This window comes from Syzygium oleosum, unplaced genomic scaffold, assembly GCF_021117445.2.
Source record: "Syzygium oleosum isolate NSW1041296 unplaced genomic scaffold, Sole_v2.1 Sole_v2.05, whole genome shotgun sequence".
Lineage (NCBI taxonomy): Eukaryota > Viridiplantae > Streptophyta > Magnoliopsida > Myrtales > Myrtaceae > Syzygium > Syzygium oleosum.
The window spans coordinates 12,154,015-12,172,083 of record NW_026607489.1 but is presented as its reverse complement, the minus strand read 5'-3'; the positions used below and the strand labels follow the sequence as shown (position 1 = coordinate 12,172,083).

Sequence of the window (18,069 nt, the reverse complement as noted above, 5' to 3'; positions counted from 1 at the left end):
CTGAGAATTTCGATCTCACTCACACACAAAACAGAAAAAGAGTCCACTTCAATGGATCAGTGGGATCAAGATCTATCGCAACATAGCTGGACAGTTTGATCATGTGCAATCAATTCATAAATTTAGAAGCCAACTGCTGCAATTGGCTTAATCAAACTCCTCCTTTAAGAAGCAAACATAGCTCCAACCACAAAGTGTGACTCAATGTGTTGCATTCCTTCACCTCAACTACAACCAATCCACCATCATGTAATCTTGCTTCCCATCAAAGCCATGTTAACTGCAGATGTAACTGGGACAGCTAGCAACAATAACAAGATGAACCCCTCACGGATCACGACTTTCGCATACGCAGAAAATAAGATGATGTTCATATCGGCAAGAGCCATATCGGGACATCAAGTAATAGAAAATTCCTGAAAACTTTCCATCCTCAGACTCAAATCCAACTACAGAAGGAACAACTAAAAGCATAATCTCAACAATTTATCGGCAACACAATGTTCTCAAAATTTTAACTTGTCCCAAAAGCGAATAGACTTAAATCTATGGCGAGGTACCCAAATTTCGCCCGAATGACAGACGACCCGACACCTCAAGCAGAAGCAGCCGCTGCCTGCTTCCTTGGCGCAGCTTGAGTACCTAAAACAATTCAAACCACAAACATCTTGCGAATCAGCTAACGCATTGCCACGGGCACACCGAAATGAAAATGAAACGGAAAACGAGTGACTAGTCATATTGAATCGGCAAGACTTTAAAGCTCCATTACCTTCTAAGAACCCGCTCTTGAACCTGCGCGGCAGGTGGCGGAGGTATTTCATCCTGCCGGTGCCGGTGGTCTTCCTCCGGATCGCCTTCACGCTCCAATTATCTGAGCACGCATCAAGCTCAAGCTCAATACGAAAATCGAAAACAACTCCCAGAAATGACCCGAACGAAACACGCGAGAGCGAGAGAGAGAGAGAGAGAGAGAGAGAGAGTGTGTGTGGGGGCGCTTACACTTCCTCTTGCGAGCGGAGGGGAAGCCGCAGGCACCGCAACGGCTCTTCTGGAGGTGGAAGCTGCGGCGGCCGCACCTCACGCACAGCGTGTGCGTCTTGTTCCTCCGCTTACCGAAGCTTCCCGTTCCCTTACCCTGCAGCAATCAAGGACGCCCGCGAACCGCGCATCGGACCATGTGAGCACGAAATCGCAGGCAAGATTGAACAGGAAAAACAAGCCATTTCAGAGAGAGAGAGAGAGAGGCGACGAGATAGATAGAGAGATAGATTTTTCACCATTGGAGCAGGCGGAGAAGAAACCCTAGCTGCAGAGAGGAAGAAGGAAGAAGCGGCTGAAGGTGGAGAATTTATACCAAGGAAAAAGAAAACCGAAGGGGGTTTAGGGTTTGGGCTTGGGCTTGAGGCACGTGATTTGCGCATCCGCTAAGCGACTTGTTTAAGGTCTTTACGGGCCTCGCGCGTGCCTATGGGCCGGGCTTTTAGGGCTTCGGCCCGTATGGGTCGGGCCTTTTCACCATCCTGTTTGCCGCGCTCAGCCTTGGGTGTGTTTGTTTCGTAGAAAATTAAAGGGATAATGACACAAACAGTTCCTGAACTTTGGCTCAATGTGCAATTTGATCCCTGAACTTTTAATTTGTTCAATGTAGTCCCTAAAATTTAACTTCATGTTCAATGTGGTCCCTGAACTTTCAATTTATTCAATTTGGTCCCTGAACTTTTAGTAAATATTCAATATAGTCCCTGAACTTGAATTAATGGAAGGACTATATTGAACATTTTTATAAAGTTCAGGGACTATATTGAACATGTGCAAAAATTTCAGGGACCACATTGAAAAAATTGAAAGTTCAGGGATCATATTGAACATTGGGTTAAAGTTCAGGGACTACATTGAACAAATTAAAAGTTTAGAGACCAAATTGCACATTGAGTCAAAATTCAGGGACTGTTTGTGTCATTTTCCCAAAATTAAAGCATGTAACTCTAGAAGGAGATTGGAACCCTTTTGGCATTGAATAGAGAGTGTCAGACAAAACCAGAAAGCATGGTAGTGTGTGGGCCTAATACCCTAAGAAAACCTGTACTTTATCTCCGGTCCCAAATTTATTTTAAACTTTTTTTTTGTCCTATAAAAAACTCCCAACACTAGATCCAATCCCAATTCTACCTCAATTTTTCTTTTTGTTCCATAAAAAATTTCTAACTTTAGGTACAATCTCAATTCTACCCTAAAGTTTTTTTTTTGTCTCATAAAAAACTACTAACCTTTACTTGAGTCTCGAATCTCCCTCCTTAAGCCTTTGTCCAAAATTTATCGTTAACAATCGAGATATGAAAAACTCCAGAGCGCAAGCTATTCAAGTGTCCCGAGCCAAGTGTCGCAAGCAGGAGCTCTCCGACTGTGAGAGATGAAAGAGTCTCGAGCATGAGAGATTGAAGATTGAACACAAAATCGAAGATCCCCGAGTGTGATGAGGAAGGCTCTCTTAAGAGTAAGAGCAATTGAAGAAAGCCAACTCTAATTAATCTAGTTTTACCTAAATTTCAGATTTAGAAAAGATGTCGTTTGGGCTGACGTGGTAATTCATCTCCAAAAGATGTCTTCGTTGATCTGAAATTTGGAGAAAAACTAGAGCAATGACATGGAAATGACACGTATGATTACTAAGGGCAATCTTTTGACAGAGAGTTAATGGAGCAGATATACGACATAAAAGTTGATGGTTTTTTATGAGATAAAAAAAAGATTACAGTAGAATTGAGAGCAAATCTAAAGCCTAAAATTTGGAGTTTTTTATGAGATAAAAAAAAAGTTTAAGTAGAATTGGGATTGGAGCTCAAATTTGTGATTTTTTAGGGTATTAGTCCTAGTATGCGAGTGAGAGTAAAGGACAGAGATGAAAAGTGAGGCAAAAGACAAAAGAAGCTCGTTGGACTTTCAGAGCCTTTGTTCCCTGGTTAACTTTTGCAAACTCGTGCTGTCACTCTCTTTTATCCGTATACGCAGATCACCATGTGCAGAAGAAGGAGAGATGAATCCAAACGGATTGGGGTCGAAAACCGTGGTCGCGAATGGCGACTCCGAGGCGAGCATCATCCCAGTACAACAGCCACAAGAGCCACAAAATGCTAATGCTAGGAAATCTATCTGATAAACCCGTGATTCTTCTTCTCCAACGGAAATGGCTACTTAACAGAACCAGATGAGGGAGTGAACCTTCAGTCTAGCTGAAACAGACAGTGAATAGAATGGAGAAGAGCGCGATGCCGACAGAACATGCTGGGAGCTTCATGAAATTCGGGAAGCACAGTCCCAGCAACAGAAGGTGGGAACAAGAAGGGAAGGTCAAGAAACCGGTAGCTTCGCATTCAGCGAAATCCGAAGGACATTCGAGCCCTGGAGATGAGGACGGAGGAGTTCTGGACTTGGCAGAGAAGATGAAAGAGTTGGAGCTGATGGATTTGGGTGATGTGGAACACGTCCTGGACCTTGAGGAGGCTCTCCATTACTACTCCCTCCTCACAAGCCCGGTGTTCCTAGACATAGTCCACAAGTTCTTCATGGAGATTTACTCCGAGTTCTCCATGGCACGGGAGCCCATCAGGATGAACAACTCGAAGAGGAGATTCGGCTCTATGGAGTTCTAGATGGATCTGTAATGGCTTCGTGTTGTTGTTCTTCCTGTGGTCATCTGTGCTCTACTCGATGGATTTGTAGTCGTCCCGACTGGATTTTCCTTTCCCAATCCAATCTGTAACTACTTGAGTTTGGCACGTCTTGAATGAACATGAAGTTCTTACTACTTACTGAGTTTCACTATGCTCTCTCGGACATTGCCATGTAATCTTCTCGTTATCCTTAATTAGCTCAAATTTAGACCATTATCATACTGAGAGTCGAGGTATTAATCCATCGTCTTCAATGAAAGAAACTGCCACAATAGACTTCAATGCTAGGAACAGAAAAATTTCGTGGTGCATTATGTCACAGCTCCCAAATCTGCCACGAGAAGGCATATTTAGCCTGGCAAAGCACAGAAAAGACCCTAGAACCGTAACATCTTAGAGAATACAAGAAGCTATTACCGGTACAATTGCAAGTGGAAAAGACGACTTCACTAGAGGATTCATTCAAGCACCTAAATTCTCTCATTTACAATCTGCTATCCCTGTATCAGAAAGAGCAAAACTCGAGCACATTCAGTATGATGCCAGCTGACAGTGCGGTAAAGCACCGTTCTTCTCTTCCTCAAGCAACCTTTGAACAACTGCGTCGAACCTGACCATTAGGAGCTGTTAGGACTTGGAGGTTCGACAGCTTCGTCATGGTCTCAGCAAAATCTCTGCGAAACAAAGAGACATCTGAGGCATATGCTCTGACCCAACTCCCAGTTTCTTCTCCCACCATGAGCTGTTGATCCGCGTAGAGAACCCCTTTACCTTGCAGCAACCTACGGTAGTACAGAGTCCCGAAACCAGAGCTTGGCCCCTCATAGTTCATCACTATACCGGGCTCTTCAGATGTCAAACTCAAGAAGCCAAATGAGCTGTGGGGTGATGATGGAGCTGAAGACAGCGATGGAGACGCTGAAAGACTATTGTTGCATTTGGATCTCATTAGGTTGAGGAATCCAACATCTAGAGATGGGTCAGGCTTGTTAGTCCCAGAAAAATTGTAGAGACGGCTCTGGAACGATTTGCAGTGAATCACTCCGATGCTGTGAGCTCCTGGAAAATATCAAATTTGAGTTAATCTAGTGCAACCACTGATTACATCCACATAAATGCTAGTTTCAGAAATTGGCCACTTCACGGTAAGGTGTTACAAAGCTTGAAAGCATTTATCACACGAACGAAGAATCGGGATAAGCAAGATACCGAGCAGACTGACAATCTCTCTTTCATTGAATCCTCGTGATCCAAAAGACGTGAGTGTGTCCGAGAGATCTCCATATGGCGAAGGAAGCTGATACGTCGCTAGATCTGCATATGAATGCATGCTGTCTGTTCTACCAGTGCTCAGGGGATAGAATGGACCTCCGGCCTAAAATTCCAGAAATCAGTACCCAAAAATCTCAAATTTGGATTCTGTCGAAAAATTGAATGACGTTTTATCACATATACGGAGATGTGCACGTTGCAGAATCCTGGTGGAGAGAATTACCATGAGAAGGCCTTCTCTGGCCGCCAAAACAAGAATGTCCGCGCACGATACGATGCCGGGGCAGACCTCTTCGATCTCGGCCTTGATGACGTCGATGATGTCAAAACCCTTCAGCGTCTCGTTCGGAGGCGTATCTTTCTCTGCGTCCATCACTTTGGTCGAATCCAACAAAACAGAAGCATCGCATCCCTGTGGCAGTTTCGTTTTGGCAAGAGACATTAATAAATTCAGATCATCACGTCCAAGATCAAAGCAATGAATTGAAAAAGACCCAAATTTCAACAGGAAAACAATATGAAGATTCATGAAAAAGACACCCAACAGGAGTGGAATTTCCAACGATAGCTGCGACTATACCCGAATCGCTAAAGAAACAAAGCGATGTAAACATGGAGCAAAACCCCACAGTTATCATCAAAAGCACCAAATACAGGAAACAACGTAAAGATAGAAAATAGCATCGTGAAAGAATTCTTCAAACACGGTAATTGCATCTCGCGACCAGGCACATAACGAGGTACTACTATCAAATTAACAAAGAACTTAGAAGCCGTAACCACATTTGGCAGACAATGAGATATCAGAATGGCAATCGAACTCATCACCTCGATAAAGCAGTCGTGAAAGACGAGCCGCAACAGAGCGGGAGCAACACCGGAGTGAACATCGTAAATTCGCCGGACCGTATCTCGGACGATCTTTTCGGCTCGCGGGCACGACTCGCGGTAGTAATCGTACTCGAGCGGCTCAGCCAAGTAACGCCTCACCGAGCTGACTCCATCGAGGCCGCCATCGTGCCGCCGGGGCCACGACATCAGCCGAGACGAGAGGTTCCTAGCGAACTCCGAGGGAGGTGGGAACCGGAGAGCCGAGGGCGAGTTCCTCCTCCTCGGGGTGTCGGCGTTTGGGTTGGTGAGGGCGATGTAGATGCAGAGCAAGACGGTGAGGAGGCTCAGTTTCTTGATGCAGTCCATTTGCTTCCTCTCCTTCCTTCGGTTCTTTCTTTGAACCCTCTTGAATGGGGGGTTGGTGGGGATTTTTCTAGTCATTCTTTCATCTCTTCTTGATCCTGTGCTACGCAGCTTCTTGATCATGTGTCATGCAGAGAGAGAGATGGCGTCATTGAATGGAAGTTCGTTAAAAGCCGTTACCTGTTGGATTTGAGGCGACAAATTACATTCTAATCTCTTAATTCATTAATTGAATTTCCAATGGCAATTTGATATACTTAAATCAATTCCTCAACTCCGTCAGTTTTGAATGAACGAAAAATACCGTTTTTTTTGTTTGTTTGCATTTTCAAATCTACGTCATCACGTGAGTGAACCGTGAATTTCCTGTCTATTAAAGCATGATGAAACTAACGAAAGGACTAAAATCGACAATTGCCACAAGTTTTAAGACTCTGTCTGGGTGTGCCTTTTTTTTTTTCACACTAGGTGTTGATTTGGCAAGATCTTTTAGATCTGGCCAACTGATCATGCTTGCTCAGTCCTGCCTAGAGATTTGTAAAAATCGAATAGTTCAAGGCGGTTCCCACGAATATCGATCCAACTCGTGGTTCCAGGTGAGTACTGATTCGGTTCTCGGTTCCAAGGGGTGAAACCACCCAAACCGGATCGATATATATATATTAGATTGAAGAGGGGAAAAGTGCCAAAAAAGTCCTAAACCTTTTGTATTAATGCCAATTTAGTTCTAAACCTTTTTTTGGTGCCAATTCAGTCCTAAACCTTTTGTTTTTGTGCCAATTTAGTCCTTCCGGCCAATTTTGACCGGAATTTGCCTACGTGGACGCCTGTCGACCAGCGGCCAGTCACCGGCGCCGACGTGGATAACTTTAATAATATTTTAATATATTTTTTGAATTTTTATTTTTTTTCCTTTTTTCTTTTTTTTTTGATCTCCCCGCGACCGGCCAGAGGAAGGAGGGAGATAAAAAAAAGTGAAAAAAAAGAACAAAATTCAAAAAAATATTAAAATATTATTAAAGTTGTCCACGTCTAGCACGGGCCGACGCATTGGCGGGCAAGCGCCCACGTCGGCAAATTCAGTCAAAATTAGCCGAAGGACTAAATTGGCACAAAAACAAAAGGTTTAGAACTGAATTGGCATCAATTTAAAAGATTTAGGACCGAATTGGCACCAAAAAAAGGTTTAGGACTAAATTGGCACCAATGCAAAAGGTTTAGGACTGAATTGGCACCAAAAAAAGTTTAGGACTAAATTGGCACTAATGCAAAAGGTTTAGGACTTTTTTGGCACTTTTCCCGATTGAAGAGAGATGGACACTCAGTCCCATTTCCTTGAATCTGCAATGCAAGCAAAGCTTCCCTCCCTCCCTCTCTCTTCTCTCTCTCATTTTACCTTTTGAGCTCTCTCTCTCTTTACTACAAGAGAATGGCCTAGTCAACCTCGATGAACTCGACGTCCTAGGACTTAAGGTCGTCGGCGATGGAGGAGGTGCGGTCAGCGTTTAAGTACTTCTTGCAGTACTCGATGACCTTGGAGAGGATCTTGCTGGTGACGTTAGGGAGGGGGATGCCGTCGTCGGCGCACTCGTCCTTGATCACGTGCTTGGTGGTCTGAGACTCTAGAGTCACCGCCTCCTCCACCTTGAAAGACTCTTTGTCCGAGCTCTTGAGGATGAACTTGCGAGCGGATGATATGGTTTCTCCGCACAAATTTATTAGAGAGAAAAGGAAGACGACGATGCAATTGCAGGGAAACGTACGATGAGATCAAGGATATTGGGATAATTCGGCCTTTCCCAGAAGTAAATCTACCTCCTCTTTTGTTCAGTTTCACCATTCCCAGCCTCACAGGACAGGGCCGGTTCGGTCCGGTTTCCCGAGTGGGTCCACAAACCAACGAGCGGTTCCCAGTTTCAGGTTTGTGGAACCGGTCCTAAGACAACAATTTCCGATTCCATGGTGGAAATCGAACCCGCCAAAAAACCAATTACCCCTGGTCTCTCCCATTGACCATGTCCCACCATGGTACTATCTAATTTTGACGTATATGTCAACCGTTTCATACAATTTCTATCCAACCAAAAGTCAAAATTCTCCAAAGAGCACGTTCAAAAACACCCATTCGTCCCGAATCTCACGGTGGAAAGTGTAAGGCGACGGCATTTTTCTTTCTTCCGGATGGAAAACTGAAGTAAATGAATTGGAATGGGTTAGGCAAGACATCAACATTAAAATCATCATCATCCTCTTCACTTCATGGATGTCGAAGGAAAGAACTCTTTGCCTTACATAGTAAAAGAATCGAACGAACTACAACAGTAGAGAGAGATAGAGAGAGAGAGAGAGAGAGAGAGAGAGAGAGAGAGAGAGAGAGAATATGCCCGTGGATGATGCCACCAGTTTCAAAGGACAGAGATCGAAGGTGTATGCCACACGCACTGCTTGTACATGGTCATGGTCCTCGCGCCATTCCCGTTTCCACACGAAGCTCGACTCTAATCTTCTCGAACTCTGTGACTCCACACCGCCATTCCTCCTCTTTCTTGTTTTTATATATATATATATATATATATATATATATATAGATATATATATTGCCGTCCTGTTTTCCATCAACCAATTCCAACCCAAGTTCTTGCTCCCCTTGGTCTACCGGAAAAGGAGAAGCTTTCCCCAATCTCCGGCCGGCATTACACCACCAGACCATCTTGGGCAATGGCGGAAGGAGGCGTCGTCACCGTCTACGGCAGCAACGCCGTCGCCGACACCAAGAAGAACCCCTTCTCCCTCAAGGTCGGCATGGCCCAGATGCTCCGCGGCGGCGCCGTCTTCGAGGTGTCCTCCGTGGAGCAGGCCAAGATCGCCGAGGAGGCCGGCGCCTGCTCCGTCGTCGTCTCCGATCCGGCCGGGCCTGCCGGGGGCATCTCCCGCATGCCCGATCCCTCCCTGATCAAGGACGTCAAGCGCGCCGTCGCGATCCCGGTCGTCGCGCGGGCCCGGGTCGGGCATTTCGTGGAGGCCCAGATTCTGGAGGCCGTCGGGGTCGATTACATCGACGAGAGCGAGGCGCTGGCGATCGCCGACGAGGACAATTACATCAACAAGCACAACTTCGGGAGCCCCTTCGTGTGCGGGTGTCGGAATCTCGGAGAGGCGTTGAGGAGGGTGAGAGAAGGTGCGGCTATGATCAGGACGCAGGGCGATTTGGTCGGATCTGGGAATGTGGCCGAGACGGTCAAGAACGTGAGGTCAGTGATGGGGGAGATGAGGGTCTTGAACAACATGGACGATGATGAAGTCTTTGCGTTCGCAAAGAAGATCGGGGCGCCCTACGATCTCGTGGCGCAGACCAAGCAAATGGGTCGCCTCCCCGTCGTGCATTTTGCAGCTGGAGGGATCGTAACTCCGGCCGACGCGGCGCTGATGATGCAATTGGGGTGCGACGGCGTATTCGTGGGTTCGGAGGTTTTCGATTGCTCGGATCCATATAAGCGCGTGCAGGGCATTGTCCGAGGCGTGAGGCATTACACGGATCCTCACGTGTTGGCGGAGACGTCCTGCGGTCTCGAGGACGGAATGGCGGGGCTCCATCTTGATCAGGAGAGGATCGAACAGTTTGAGGCCAGGGATGTGTAGTCACTGAGTTTTTCTTGCCAAAAGTATATGCCTACTCTGTTACAGAGGTACTGGGCTTTTTACAGAGTCTAAATGAATTTGCTGCTCCCTTTTTCTTTCCATTTTGTATAATTCTGCTGCGGAAACAATTTCGGGTACGGAATACATTTGCATCTTCTTGTTTGACACTGGATATGAATCAAATTGGGCAAGTACATTCCTTACCAATGCCATTTTGTTGTGTGTATTGTCTGTTCTATGGGATATAATGGTCATGTTCCAATTTAAGAAGGATTGGCGTTGTTGTGTTCGCTATTCGATGCTGGTCCTCTGAAGATGAGAATGAGATGTTCTTGCTTGTTTCTGGCTGAACCGAAGGTGGATTAGTATGCAGCAACTCTTAGTCCTGCCTAAAGGTAGTCAAGCTGCTTAGCAAGGCGACCAATGAACAAAGAAGCTGATAGGAATGACATTGTCGGTGAGAAGCAGGAGACTTAGCAAGGCGTTCCGATGATCCATTGCTCTAGTTTGCCAAGACCAAGGATGTACCTGAAAGATAGCTTTGGATAACTTTTTCTGCCGGGCATAACGCGCAGATGGTTTCATCTCCTATCTTTAGGCAGTTCAGTAATAGGCTAATCCTATTAATGACAGTTTCTCCTCGCGCCTTTTGGTTGCTTCCTCTCGGGGAGTTCTTGCTTGTTGCGATAAGCAATAGAATAAAGGTAGATACTTTCTGCTTGCAGTTAACACTAGCGTAGAGAGGGATGTGGCATTAGTTATGGAAGATGACTGGTTGATGCTGAGGCATCAGAAAGAACCAGCACGAGAGGGTTTGACAAATACCCAAAAGAACTGCCTCATTCGTGAACCATGTATCTATCTCCCTGCCATTTAATACGAGTTTATGTCTCTATCTTGGAATAGATGAGGGTTGCTGTTAGATAGAATTAGCCGAAGTAGGGGTTTCCTGCTGCATAACCTTGAAGGTCGGCAAAATTGTTAGTTTAAAGTAGCTGCAATTTTTTTTTTTTTTTTTTGTCATTGAGAAAGCACTGCAGTTACAAGTGGATAAAAGATTCGACATAATCCCATCAATCAAATCTGTGTTCCATGCGACATTCCCCCTTCATTTCCTTGTCGATTTCACTTTCTGAGTCTTCAGATCTGTGAGTGAATATCCGGGCACAATGTCTGTGAACTTATAGGAGACACGACAATACTCTGGCTTATATATGGTCTGTTACCCCAAGACAAAGCTGTGCTAATGTGTCCGCCCTTAAATGGCATTTTCTATTTGATGTTTTGTGTGATCACTGCTGTCGTTGAACAAGCACCTAAGGGCAATCTCATAAGCAGAAAAAACAGCCCCATTCACCACGAAAGCTCTGGCGACTGCAGTCCCCAGTCCTCGCCACAGAACGCCATAGCCATCTGTTCGTACACTTTTGCGGAAACAATCAACTATCCCATTATATTGCATTGGGGATACTTGGGACTGAGCTTGTAGCCTCGTTTTTAACACATCCAATGGATAGCAAAAAACCCAGCTTGCTACTCCAGCTAGCCCTCCAGCTATTAGCATTGTTCTTAAGCTTTCGTCGCTGTTCTTCCTGCAGCCTGGGTGGAGCTTCTCTCTCATGTACTCGTAACTCCAGAAATAGACTCCATGGGCAGGCGCGTCCCTAAGGACCGTGATCCCTAGTCCACGGTACATGCCCTTCAACCCTTCGCGTTTATATATGGACTTGGTGATGCTTATTGCTCCCCTTTGATGCTGCTGTTGATGAGATTGGGCGCATTTTCTGTCCTGTAATTGAAGCTGAATCTTGATCAGTTCTACAGGGGTGAGGATAAGGCTCTGCATAGCCCCAGCGCCAACCCCACCCAGAGCAACACCTTTGTATGAAGGAGGGTCTCTCGCCGAAACAGACGAGTCAAATGCTCGAGAAAGGACCGCGTAAATTTGGAATACCATGGCGTTCTGCGAAATGCAGGGATATTTTCTCAGAATATGAAAGCAAAACAAGTACATGACAATTGTTGTAAAACCAAGTCTATTGATCTAACTTAATTCACTTCAGTCATACGGACACCACTTGATTATCAAACCATTCTTATCATTCGACACGCATGAAAAGATGCTTCAACTCGAAAATTAGCTTCCCGTTGCTTGCGTTTTGACAGGTCCGTTCATACTCAACTCACGTTTTTCTTTCTCATCACAAGCAGGTAACAGCCCCTTAAACATGGTATCTGGAAATGTACAGGCAGATACTTGTTCTTCGGATTAATGATGCACACTATGCATGAAACTAAGCGCACTTTTAGCTCATCTTTCAAACAAATCATACACTCCTTTTAACGTACTCTTGTTTTCAAAAACTTTGCCTCCCCAGGAGAACCATGCTCTTTCTTTCTTCCGATAAAAAAAACCTCTAGGGCATGTCAGTGTTAACTCCTCGTGTCTCTGGGTTGGTGGAGCGAGGATGTTACATGGAAGCACAGGGAAAATAGTTTGTGAAGAATCATATCATCAGCTTATGCCATTTGTCACCGTGCTATGAGAATTGATTGCTGACAAGTAAATGGTGACCGTGGAAAGAGACCAAGACGTAAACCTAGTAGTCCACACGGAACAACTCTCTCTGTGATCATGATGTTTCCTTGCACCTACTGCGTCTGCTGTCAAGGAAAATCAGAACTTTGGTGGAAATTTCTGGCCCATCTTATGGACAGTGACGTTTCCTGAATATAAAACCATATCACTATCTACGACATTAAAGCACAAATGTCCTAGTGGAAGATGACACTTCAGTGTAATCACAACCCAAAAAGCAAGTCCAATCTGACAAGCTACCTTTCGACCAAAAAAAAAAAAAAATCTGATAAGCTACCTAATTTCACTATAATTGACCAAGAAAACAAATTAGGTAGATCAAGCAAAAGGATCTGATGAAGACCACAGATTGCCTTGTGCCTGAATTACCCAGGCACAGACAGAGAGAGAGAAATCTGAGAACTCTCCTTTTCTTCCAGTCTTTCCACCAAGAACAGAAAGGGCTAAGAACTAGCCATGCTGGTGATTTCCTCAACAGCACAGCGCCCTAATCACTCTGCATTCATGCTCTCCACGGAGCAAAATAGAAACCTTGAAATCATCAAACCAGCATGAGAATCATTCATGTCTCCAGCACATTGAAGCCATTGCAAATGGGACATAAACCTTAAGAAAGTGCATAACCAGATAAACAAAAGACATTGAGGGGCTAAGACATGCGATTCATCATCCATGATACCAATGTCAGATCAACTGACCTGAAATGTGACGGAAGCCAAGGGTGCGCCCATGCCCCGGTACAGTGCGGCCGGCCCACCGTCGCGGACGATCTTCCGGAGGATGCTGATGGCCGAGCCCGACCCGGAGTGCTGCTGCCGTATCCGGAGGGTGTCGAGAGGGTAACCCGAGATCACCCCGGCGGTGCCGCCGAACCCGCCGGCCACGAATTCTCTGCCCCAGCTGCTCGCAAGAAACTCAGGCCAGAAATCCATTATCCACAACTACACTGATGCGAAACACAGTACAATCTCCCCCTCGTTCAAATCCTCCTTGTACCTCTCAGGGACAAGTATCCGTCGCTCACGGACCTGACCGCTCTCTCCTTTTGTCTCTGTCTCAAGGAACGGATATTACGTCACCACCCCTCTTGGGTCTTGATGGTATCTTTCACAAACGATGCCACACGAGGTCTCTCTCTCTCTCTCTCTCTCTGGACATGTACGTGCAACGAAAGAACAAGTCACGCCCGGAACAGGATAGATACCGGATTCGTTACCCTTTTGCTCCTCGATAAGTGCTCTCCCAGATTCTGCAATATCCTCGTACGCTGGTCTCTCTCCTCTTTACCCACGCAGAGCTCGGGCACGACAAACAGCCTGAAACCCTTTTCCCCTTATCACTCGTTCCCGCACGAGAGAGAGAGAGAGACTCAACTCGAGGGCCGCTAGTGAGAAACTGCAGCACGTCTGAAAGGTCCTTTTATAGCTTGGAGAGAGAGAGAGAGAGAGAGAGAGAGAGAGGAGAGGCCGAAACAATGCCGCCGGAGGCAGCTTTTTCTCGTGTTGTTTAGAGCGTCCGAACAAGCGGAGACGTCTCTTCCTTTCCCTCCCTCGTTCAGTGGCGTGGAGGGAACCCGCATGGGCCACTCGGGCGCCCTCCTCCTCCTCCTCCTCCTCCTCCTCTGCGAGTCGTTTTTTGGGCCCTTGTGTTGGCCGCCGATTTCTGAAAGACCCCCTCGCTCTGTCCGGAAGCCATTTGTTCTTTTGGGCCGAATTGAATTATTTGACTCAAATGTGTTTCCTACGCGTGAAATATTTCGGGAGAAAATTGTCCAAAAAGTTTTACTTCACCAATTCAATCTTATAGTTTTTAATTTTACCAGTTGAGTCATGAACCTTTTAAAAATTTATCAATTAAGTCAATTCGGCCAATTTTAGCCAGAATTTACTAACGTGGATGCTAGCCGTGCCACGTAAGACCGGCGATGCTGATGTTGATAATTTTTAATATTTTTTTCTAAATTTATTTATTCTTTTCTTCTTCTTTCTTTATTTTTTTACCATGGTTGGGCCCTCACCGGCCGTGACCTGGGCGATGCCGACTTCTCCCGCAGCTGGCGAGGCTGGCCTCGCGCGCGGTCGTGCACTGCCCACCATCAAGAACAAAGGCCACGCATCATTCCTCTTGGCTTCGTGTTCGACCCTTCTGCTTCTACTTCTACTTCTGCTTCTACCATTGTTGGGATGGCCTTCACATCATGAAGGCAGCATCGACCCTCGCCTAGAAGGCCATCGTGACCATGGCCAAAGGCGGCCTCATCCACGATGGCCTCGCCCAGTGGCCAACGAGGGCCGCTTGGCCCTCCCTGGCCACATTAAAAAAAATAAAGAAAGAAAAGAGAAAAAAAAAGAAAGAAGAAAAGAAAAAAATTAATAAAAATTCGAAAAAATATTATAATTTTAAATAAAATTGTCTAAGTCAGCGTCAGCCATGTCACGTAGGACAGCCAGCATTCACGTCAGCGAACATTGGCCAAAATTGGTCATATGGACTCAATTGACAAATTGTTAAAATGTTTAGGACTCAATTGGCAAAATTGAAAGGTTTAGGACAGAATTCGCAAAACTGCAATAGATTTAGGACTTTTTATACAATTTTCCGTGAAATATACCACCACTGGGCACACGGCCTATTGATAAGAGAATTGGGTGGGGGAGGGATGTTTAGTTTTGGTTGTAGAATTTGACTTCCACGTTCTGTGAGAGTTAGAGTAGGACAAATAAAAAAAAATTACAAATAGTTTTGACCAAAAAAATTACAAATAGTCACAACAAAGGAGTTAAAATTCTTTTTTTCTTTTTGGTGAAACAAGGGGGCAAAGCTCGAGTGTTATACTCTCCTAATAAAACTTGATCCAGTTTGATCTCTTATCAACAAAAGAAATAAATCTCTCGACATTCTATCTAATGCTAGAGTCAAATTCTTATTAAAAACTTGACTGGGTGTTAGCTTCTTTTAGTCCAAGAAATCACTTTAGAATAATTCCATATATTAACATTAGTACCTTTGGGCATTCACATGATCTACCTATGGATCGAGGAGATTTGTTGTGAATTATCAGTGGAGTCCAAATGGGATTGCGAAAGCTTTGTCCCCGCATGCCACGGTTGTTTATGGAGTTCGCATGATATTTGCAAGTTTGTTCGGCAAGACTTGCATCATCTTTCACTGCCTGGGATATGTCTCATCATCTTTCACTGCCAGGGACTAAATTAAATATGTACCAAAGTTCATGGACCATTTGCGTTATTTCCCCCCAAAAAATTACAAATAGTTGCAACAAAGGAGCTAAAATTCTTTTTCTTTTGGTGAAAAGAAGGGGCAAGGCTCGAGCGTTACACTATCCTAATAAAACTTGATCCAGTATCGTCTCGTATCAAAAAAAAATAAAATCTCTCGGTGACCTATCTAGTGCTAGAGTCCAATTCTTTACCCGGCGTGGCTTTTTGTAGTCCGAGAAATCACTTTACAATAATTTCATATATTAACATGAGTACCTTTGGGCATTCACATGATCCACCTATGGATCGAGGAGACTTCTCGTGAAATTATCGGTGGAGTCCAAATGGGATAGCGAAAGCTTTGTCCCCACATGCGATGGTTGTTTATGGAGTTTGCATGATATTCGCACGTTCTGTTCGGCAAGACTTGCGTCATCTTTCGCTGCCTGGGGATATGCCTCGTTGTTAAAGCAAAATTCGACCAGTCTAGGGACGGACACTTCATCGCACGCCACCATAGATCGGCTACGGCGGCTTCACAAGGTCGTCGGGTCGAATTCCCCCGCAGCTTTTTGTTTTGTCCGATCCTTTCGCATTTCCGATCGAATTATACGCTTTTGATCTTCGGGCAAATCTAATTCACACGCAGGGTCTTAAAGAATGACGGAACATATAGATTAACACAACGTTACGCGGGTCCACGGCCAATGTCATTGCGGTGTCAAACAAGTCCATCATTGAAAGCTTCACCTTCAAATGGGTGCTACTAATTGGACTGACGAAAGAGCAGGATCAATTTGTTTGCATGGTTCTAGAAGAGGTCAAGCAGTGGACGGACGAGGCCATGAAGATCATATACATGTTCATGTTAGAGCGAACCGATTCCATATCGACATATACCCTTCCCATATCGGACTCGAAGAAGTCCATGGATCGAGTTTGAGCCCACGAACAAAGCCTGACTCGAGATGAATTGTTATTTGCAGACATCTGAATGTGTTTCACGAAAATACGGATTTCCTGTTCGGTGCTAGAGTCCAAGTTGGATACTTCCTTTTCTTGTCCAGATATCAAATTGGACTTTGATCGTGAAAGAAAGGAAATTGTGGACTTCTTCTTTGATCGACCAAAGTGGGACTTCTTCGGGCGGTGGATATATGTATATATATTTCTAAAGCTTTTGCTTTATTTGCAGCTTGGTTGAGAAAAGCCTAGGGCACAAAAACAAGCCGCTGTTGAGGAAAAGGGGCAGAGTAGGTCTTCGTTCTCTTCAGGGGCAGCGAAGTTTTTGTATTAGTGAAATTATACCAAGAGTTAATGGGTAAGAAGCCGAATGTTAAGATAGAAATTGTTATATATTTTCATTAAGCTTAGGTGGATATATATATATTTTTTTTGGTAAGGTAAGGATTGTATTAACTTTTCAAACCGAAGCTTACAAAGATGATAGCCAAACACAAAAACCCCGCACATAGAGCGACACCTAAGTGTCCCAACAGGTGCAAAGGTGTTAGGCTAAACAAGGTACGGAAGCAAAGCAAGAAGGCTAAAAAGACAGCCAACTAACTATGAAAAATACATACAAAGACCGCAACAGCAGGTTACACGAATATGGACGAGGAAATGCCCCAATTAGTTTGTATTTTCCTGTTGCGGCGAGTGTCTTGAACAGGATGCATAGATAACCCTCTATCCCGAACAACCTTTACAAGATGATTGCGCATGGCTGGTAGGAACATCGCCTTGTTCCTGAAAAGTATATGATTCCATTCGGACCAGATAATGTGGCACAAGGCACCAAGAGAGAACCGAGCTATCCGATGATGGAAGTCACTACCGAATGTATTTGCTTGCCCAATGGAGATTATCTACCCACGGTTTGTTCCTCCAAGAGAGATTGCAAGTGTTTGCCCAAAACAATGCAAGGGATCCCGTGCATTGGCAACCAAAAAACAAGTGGTTTATAGAATCCGGTCTACATTTACATAATGCACAGACAGCTTCCGAAATTCTGTTGTAGTTGAGTAACACAACCTGAGTTGGGAGTCTATTTTTGGAGATAAGCCATAGAAAAAAGGCATACCTTGGTGCAATGCTACGGTCCCAAATAAAGGAGCTCCAGAACACTTTTGGTCTCTTGGTTCTGATGAACTCCCACGCCGATGCTGTAGAGAATGTCCCAGTAGAATGGCTTTGCCAGATGAAGGTATCGGGACTGTCACCGATTGTTGGTAATGGGTCGGTCCATGAGTTGAAACTTCCCATGAAGGAAGATGCATGCCATGAAGAGCAAAAGAAATCCTGGACAGTTGCACTTCTCGGGATGCCAGAGGAATATATTTCTCTATTAGAGAACAATTCATAAAGAGGGCCTTTAGGGTGCCAATTATCAAACCAAAATGATACAGATGAGCCATCACCTATATGCCAACGAAATTGCAGTCGAAATTGGGACCGGAGATCCAGGATT

General features: G+C 44.9%; 4 protein-coding genes across 4 annotated transcripts; 1 reads left to right on the top strand and 3 right to left on the bottom strand.

Annotated features, from left to right (window-relative positions):
• Nucleotides 1–348: 348 nt before the first annotated feature.
• LOC115678303 (60S ribosomal protein L37-3-like) lies at nucleotides 349–1,436 on the bottom strand. Its single transcript, XM_030601655.2, has 4 exons — nucleotides 1,281–1,436; nucleotides 1,003–1,138; nucleotides 773–874; nucleotides 349–642 (listed from the first exon to the last, which is right to left on the bottom strand). The coding sequence occupies exons 1-4, from the start codon at nucleotides 1,422–1,424 to the stop codon at nucleotides 596–598; spliced, it is 429 nt and encodes a 142-aa protein (XP_030457515.2). The 5' UTR covers nucleotides 1,425–1,436; the 3' UTR covers nucleotides 349–595.
• A 2,612-nt stretch (nucleotides 1,437–4,048) lies between these two features.
• LOC115678489 (putative Peroxidase 48) lies at nucleotides 4,049–6,318 on the bottom strand. Its single transcript, XM_030601889.2, has 4 exons — nucleotides 5,775–6,318; nucleotides 5,170–5,358; nucleotides 4,884–5,049; nucleotides 4,049–4,733 (listed from the first exon to the last, which is right to left on the bottom strand). Exons 1-4 carry the CDS (start codon nucleotides 6,261–6,263, stop codon nucleotides 4,255–4,257), a joined length of 1,323 nt encoding a protein of 440 aa, XP_030457749.1. The 5' UTR covers nucleotides 6,264–6,318; the 3' UTR covers nucleotides 4,049–4,254.
• A 2,408-nt stretch (nucleotides 6,319–8,726) lies between these two features.
• Nucleotides 8,727–9,991, top strand: LOC115678412 (pyridoxal 5'-phosphate synthase-like subunit PDX1.2). Its single transcript, XM_056311420.1, has one exon. The coding sequence runs from the start codon at nucleotides 8,859–8,861 to the stop codon at nucleotides 9,777–9,779; it is 921 nt and encodes a 306-aa protein (XP_056167395.1). The 5' UTR covers nucleotides 8,727–8,858; the 3' UTR covers nucleotides 9,780–9,991.
• Nucleotides 9,992–10,828: 837 nt separating this feature from the next.
• On the bottom strand, nucleotides 10,829–13,771 carry LOC115678411 (mitochondrial arginine transporter BAC2-like). The gene is made up of 2 exons (XM_030601805.2): nucleotides 13,077–13,771; nucleotides 10,829–11,742 (listed from the first exon to the last, which is right to left on the bottom strand). The coding sequence occupies exons 1-2, from the start codon at nucleotides 13,308–13,310 to the stop codon at nucleotides 11,038–11,040; spliced, it is 939 nt and encodes a 312-aa protein (XP_030457665.1). The 5' UTR covers nucleotides 13,311–13,771; the 3' UTR covers nucleotides 10,829–11,037.
• Between the last annotated feature and the right edge of the window lie 4,298 nt (nucleotides 13,772–18,069).

Bases quoted from the DNA above. Each gene is read 5' to 3' on its own strand.
- LOC115678303 (XM_030601655.2), bottom strand. From the start codon at position 1,424: ATGCGCAAATCACGTGCCTCAAGCCCAAGCCCAAACCCTAAACCCCCT. The intron at 1,139-1,280 runs GTGAAAAATCTA...TGATTGCTGCAG, and splicing joins CTTCTCCGCCTGCTCCAATG to GGTAAGGGAACGGGAAGCTT. The intron at 643-772 runs GTAATGGAGCTT...GAATTGTTTTAG, and splicing joins CAAGAGCGGGTTCTTAGAAG to GTACTCAAGCTGCGCCAAGG.
- LOC115678412 (XM_056311420.1), top strand. From the start codon at position 8,859: ATGGCGGAAGGAGGCGTCGTCACCGTCTACGGCAGCAACGCCGTCGCC.
- LOC115678411 (XM_030601805.2), bottom strand. From the start codon at position 13,310: ATGGATTTCTGGCCTGAGTTTCTTGCGAGCAGCTGGGGCAGAGAATTC. The intron at 11,743-13,076 runs GTCAGTTGATCT...TGCATTTCGCAG, and splicing joins TGGCTTCCGTCACATTTCAG to AACGCCATGGTATTCCAAAT.
- LOC115678489 (XM_030601889.2), bottom strand. From the start codon at position 6,263: ATGATCAAGAAGCTGCGTAGCACAGGATCAAGAAGAGATGAAAGAATG. The intron at 5,359-5,774 runs GTGATGAGTTCG...AAACTGCCACAG, and splicing joins TTCACGACTGCTTTATCGAG to GGATGCGATGCTTCTGTTTT. The intron at 5,050-5,169 runs GTAATTCTCTCC...CTGGAATTTTAG, and splicing joins CCAGAGAAGGCCTTCTCATG to GCCGGAGGTCCATTCTATCC.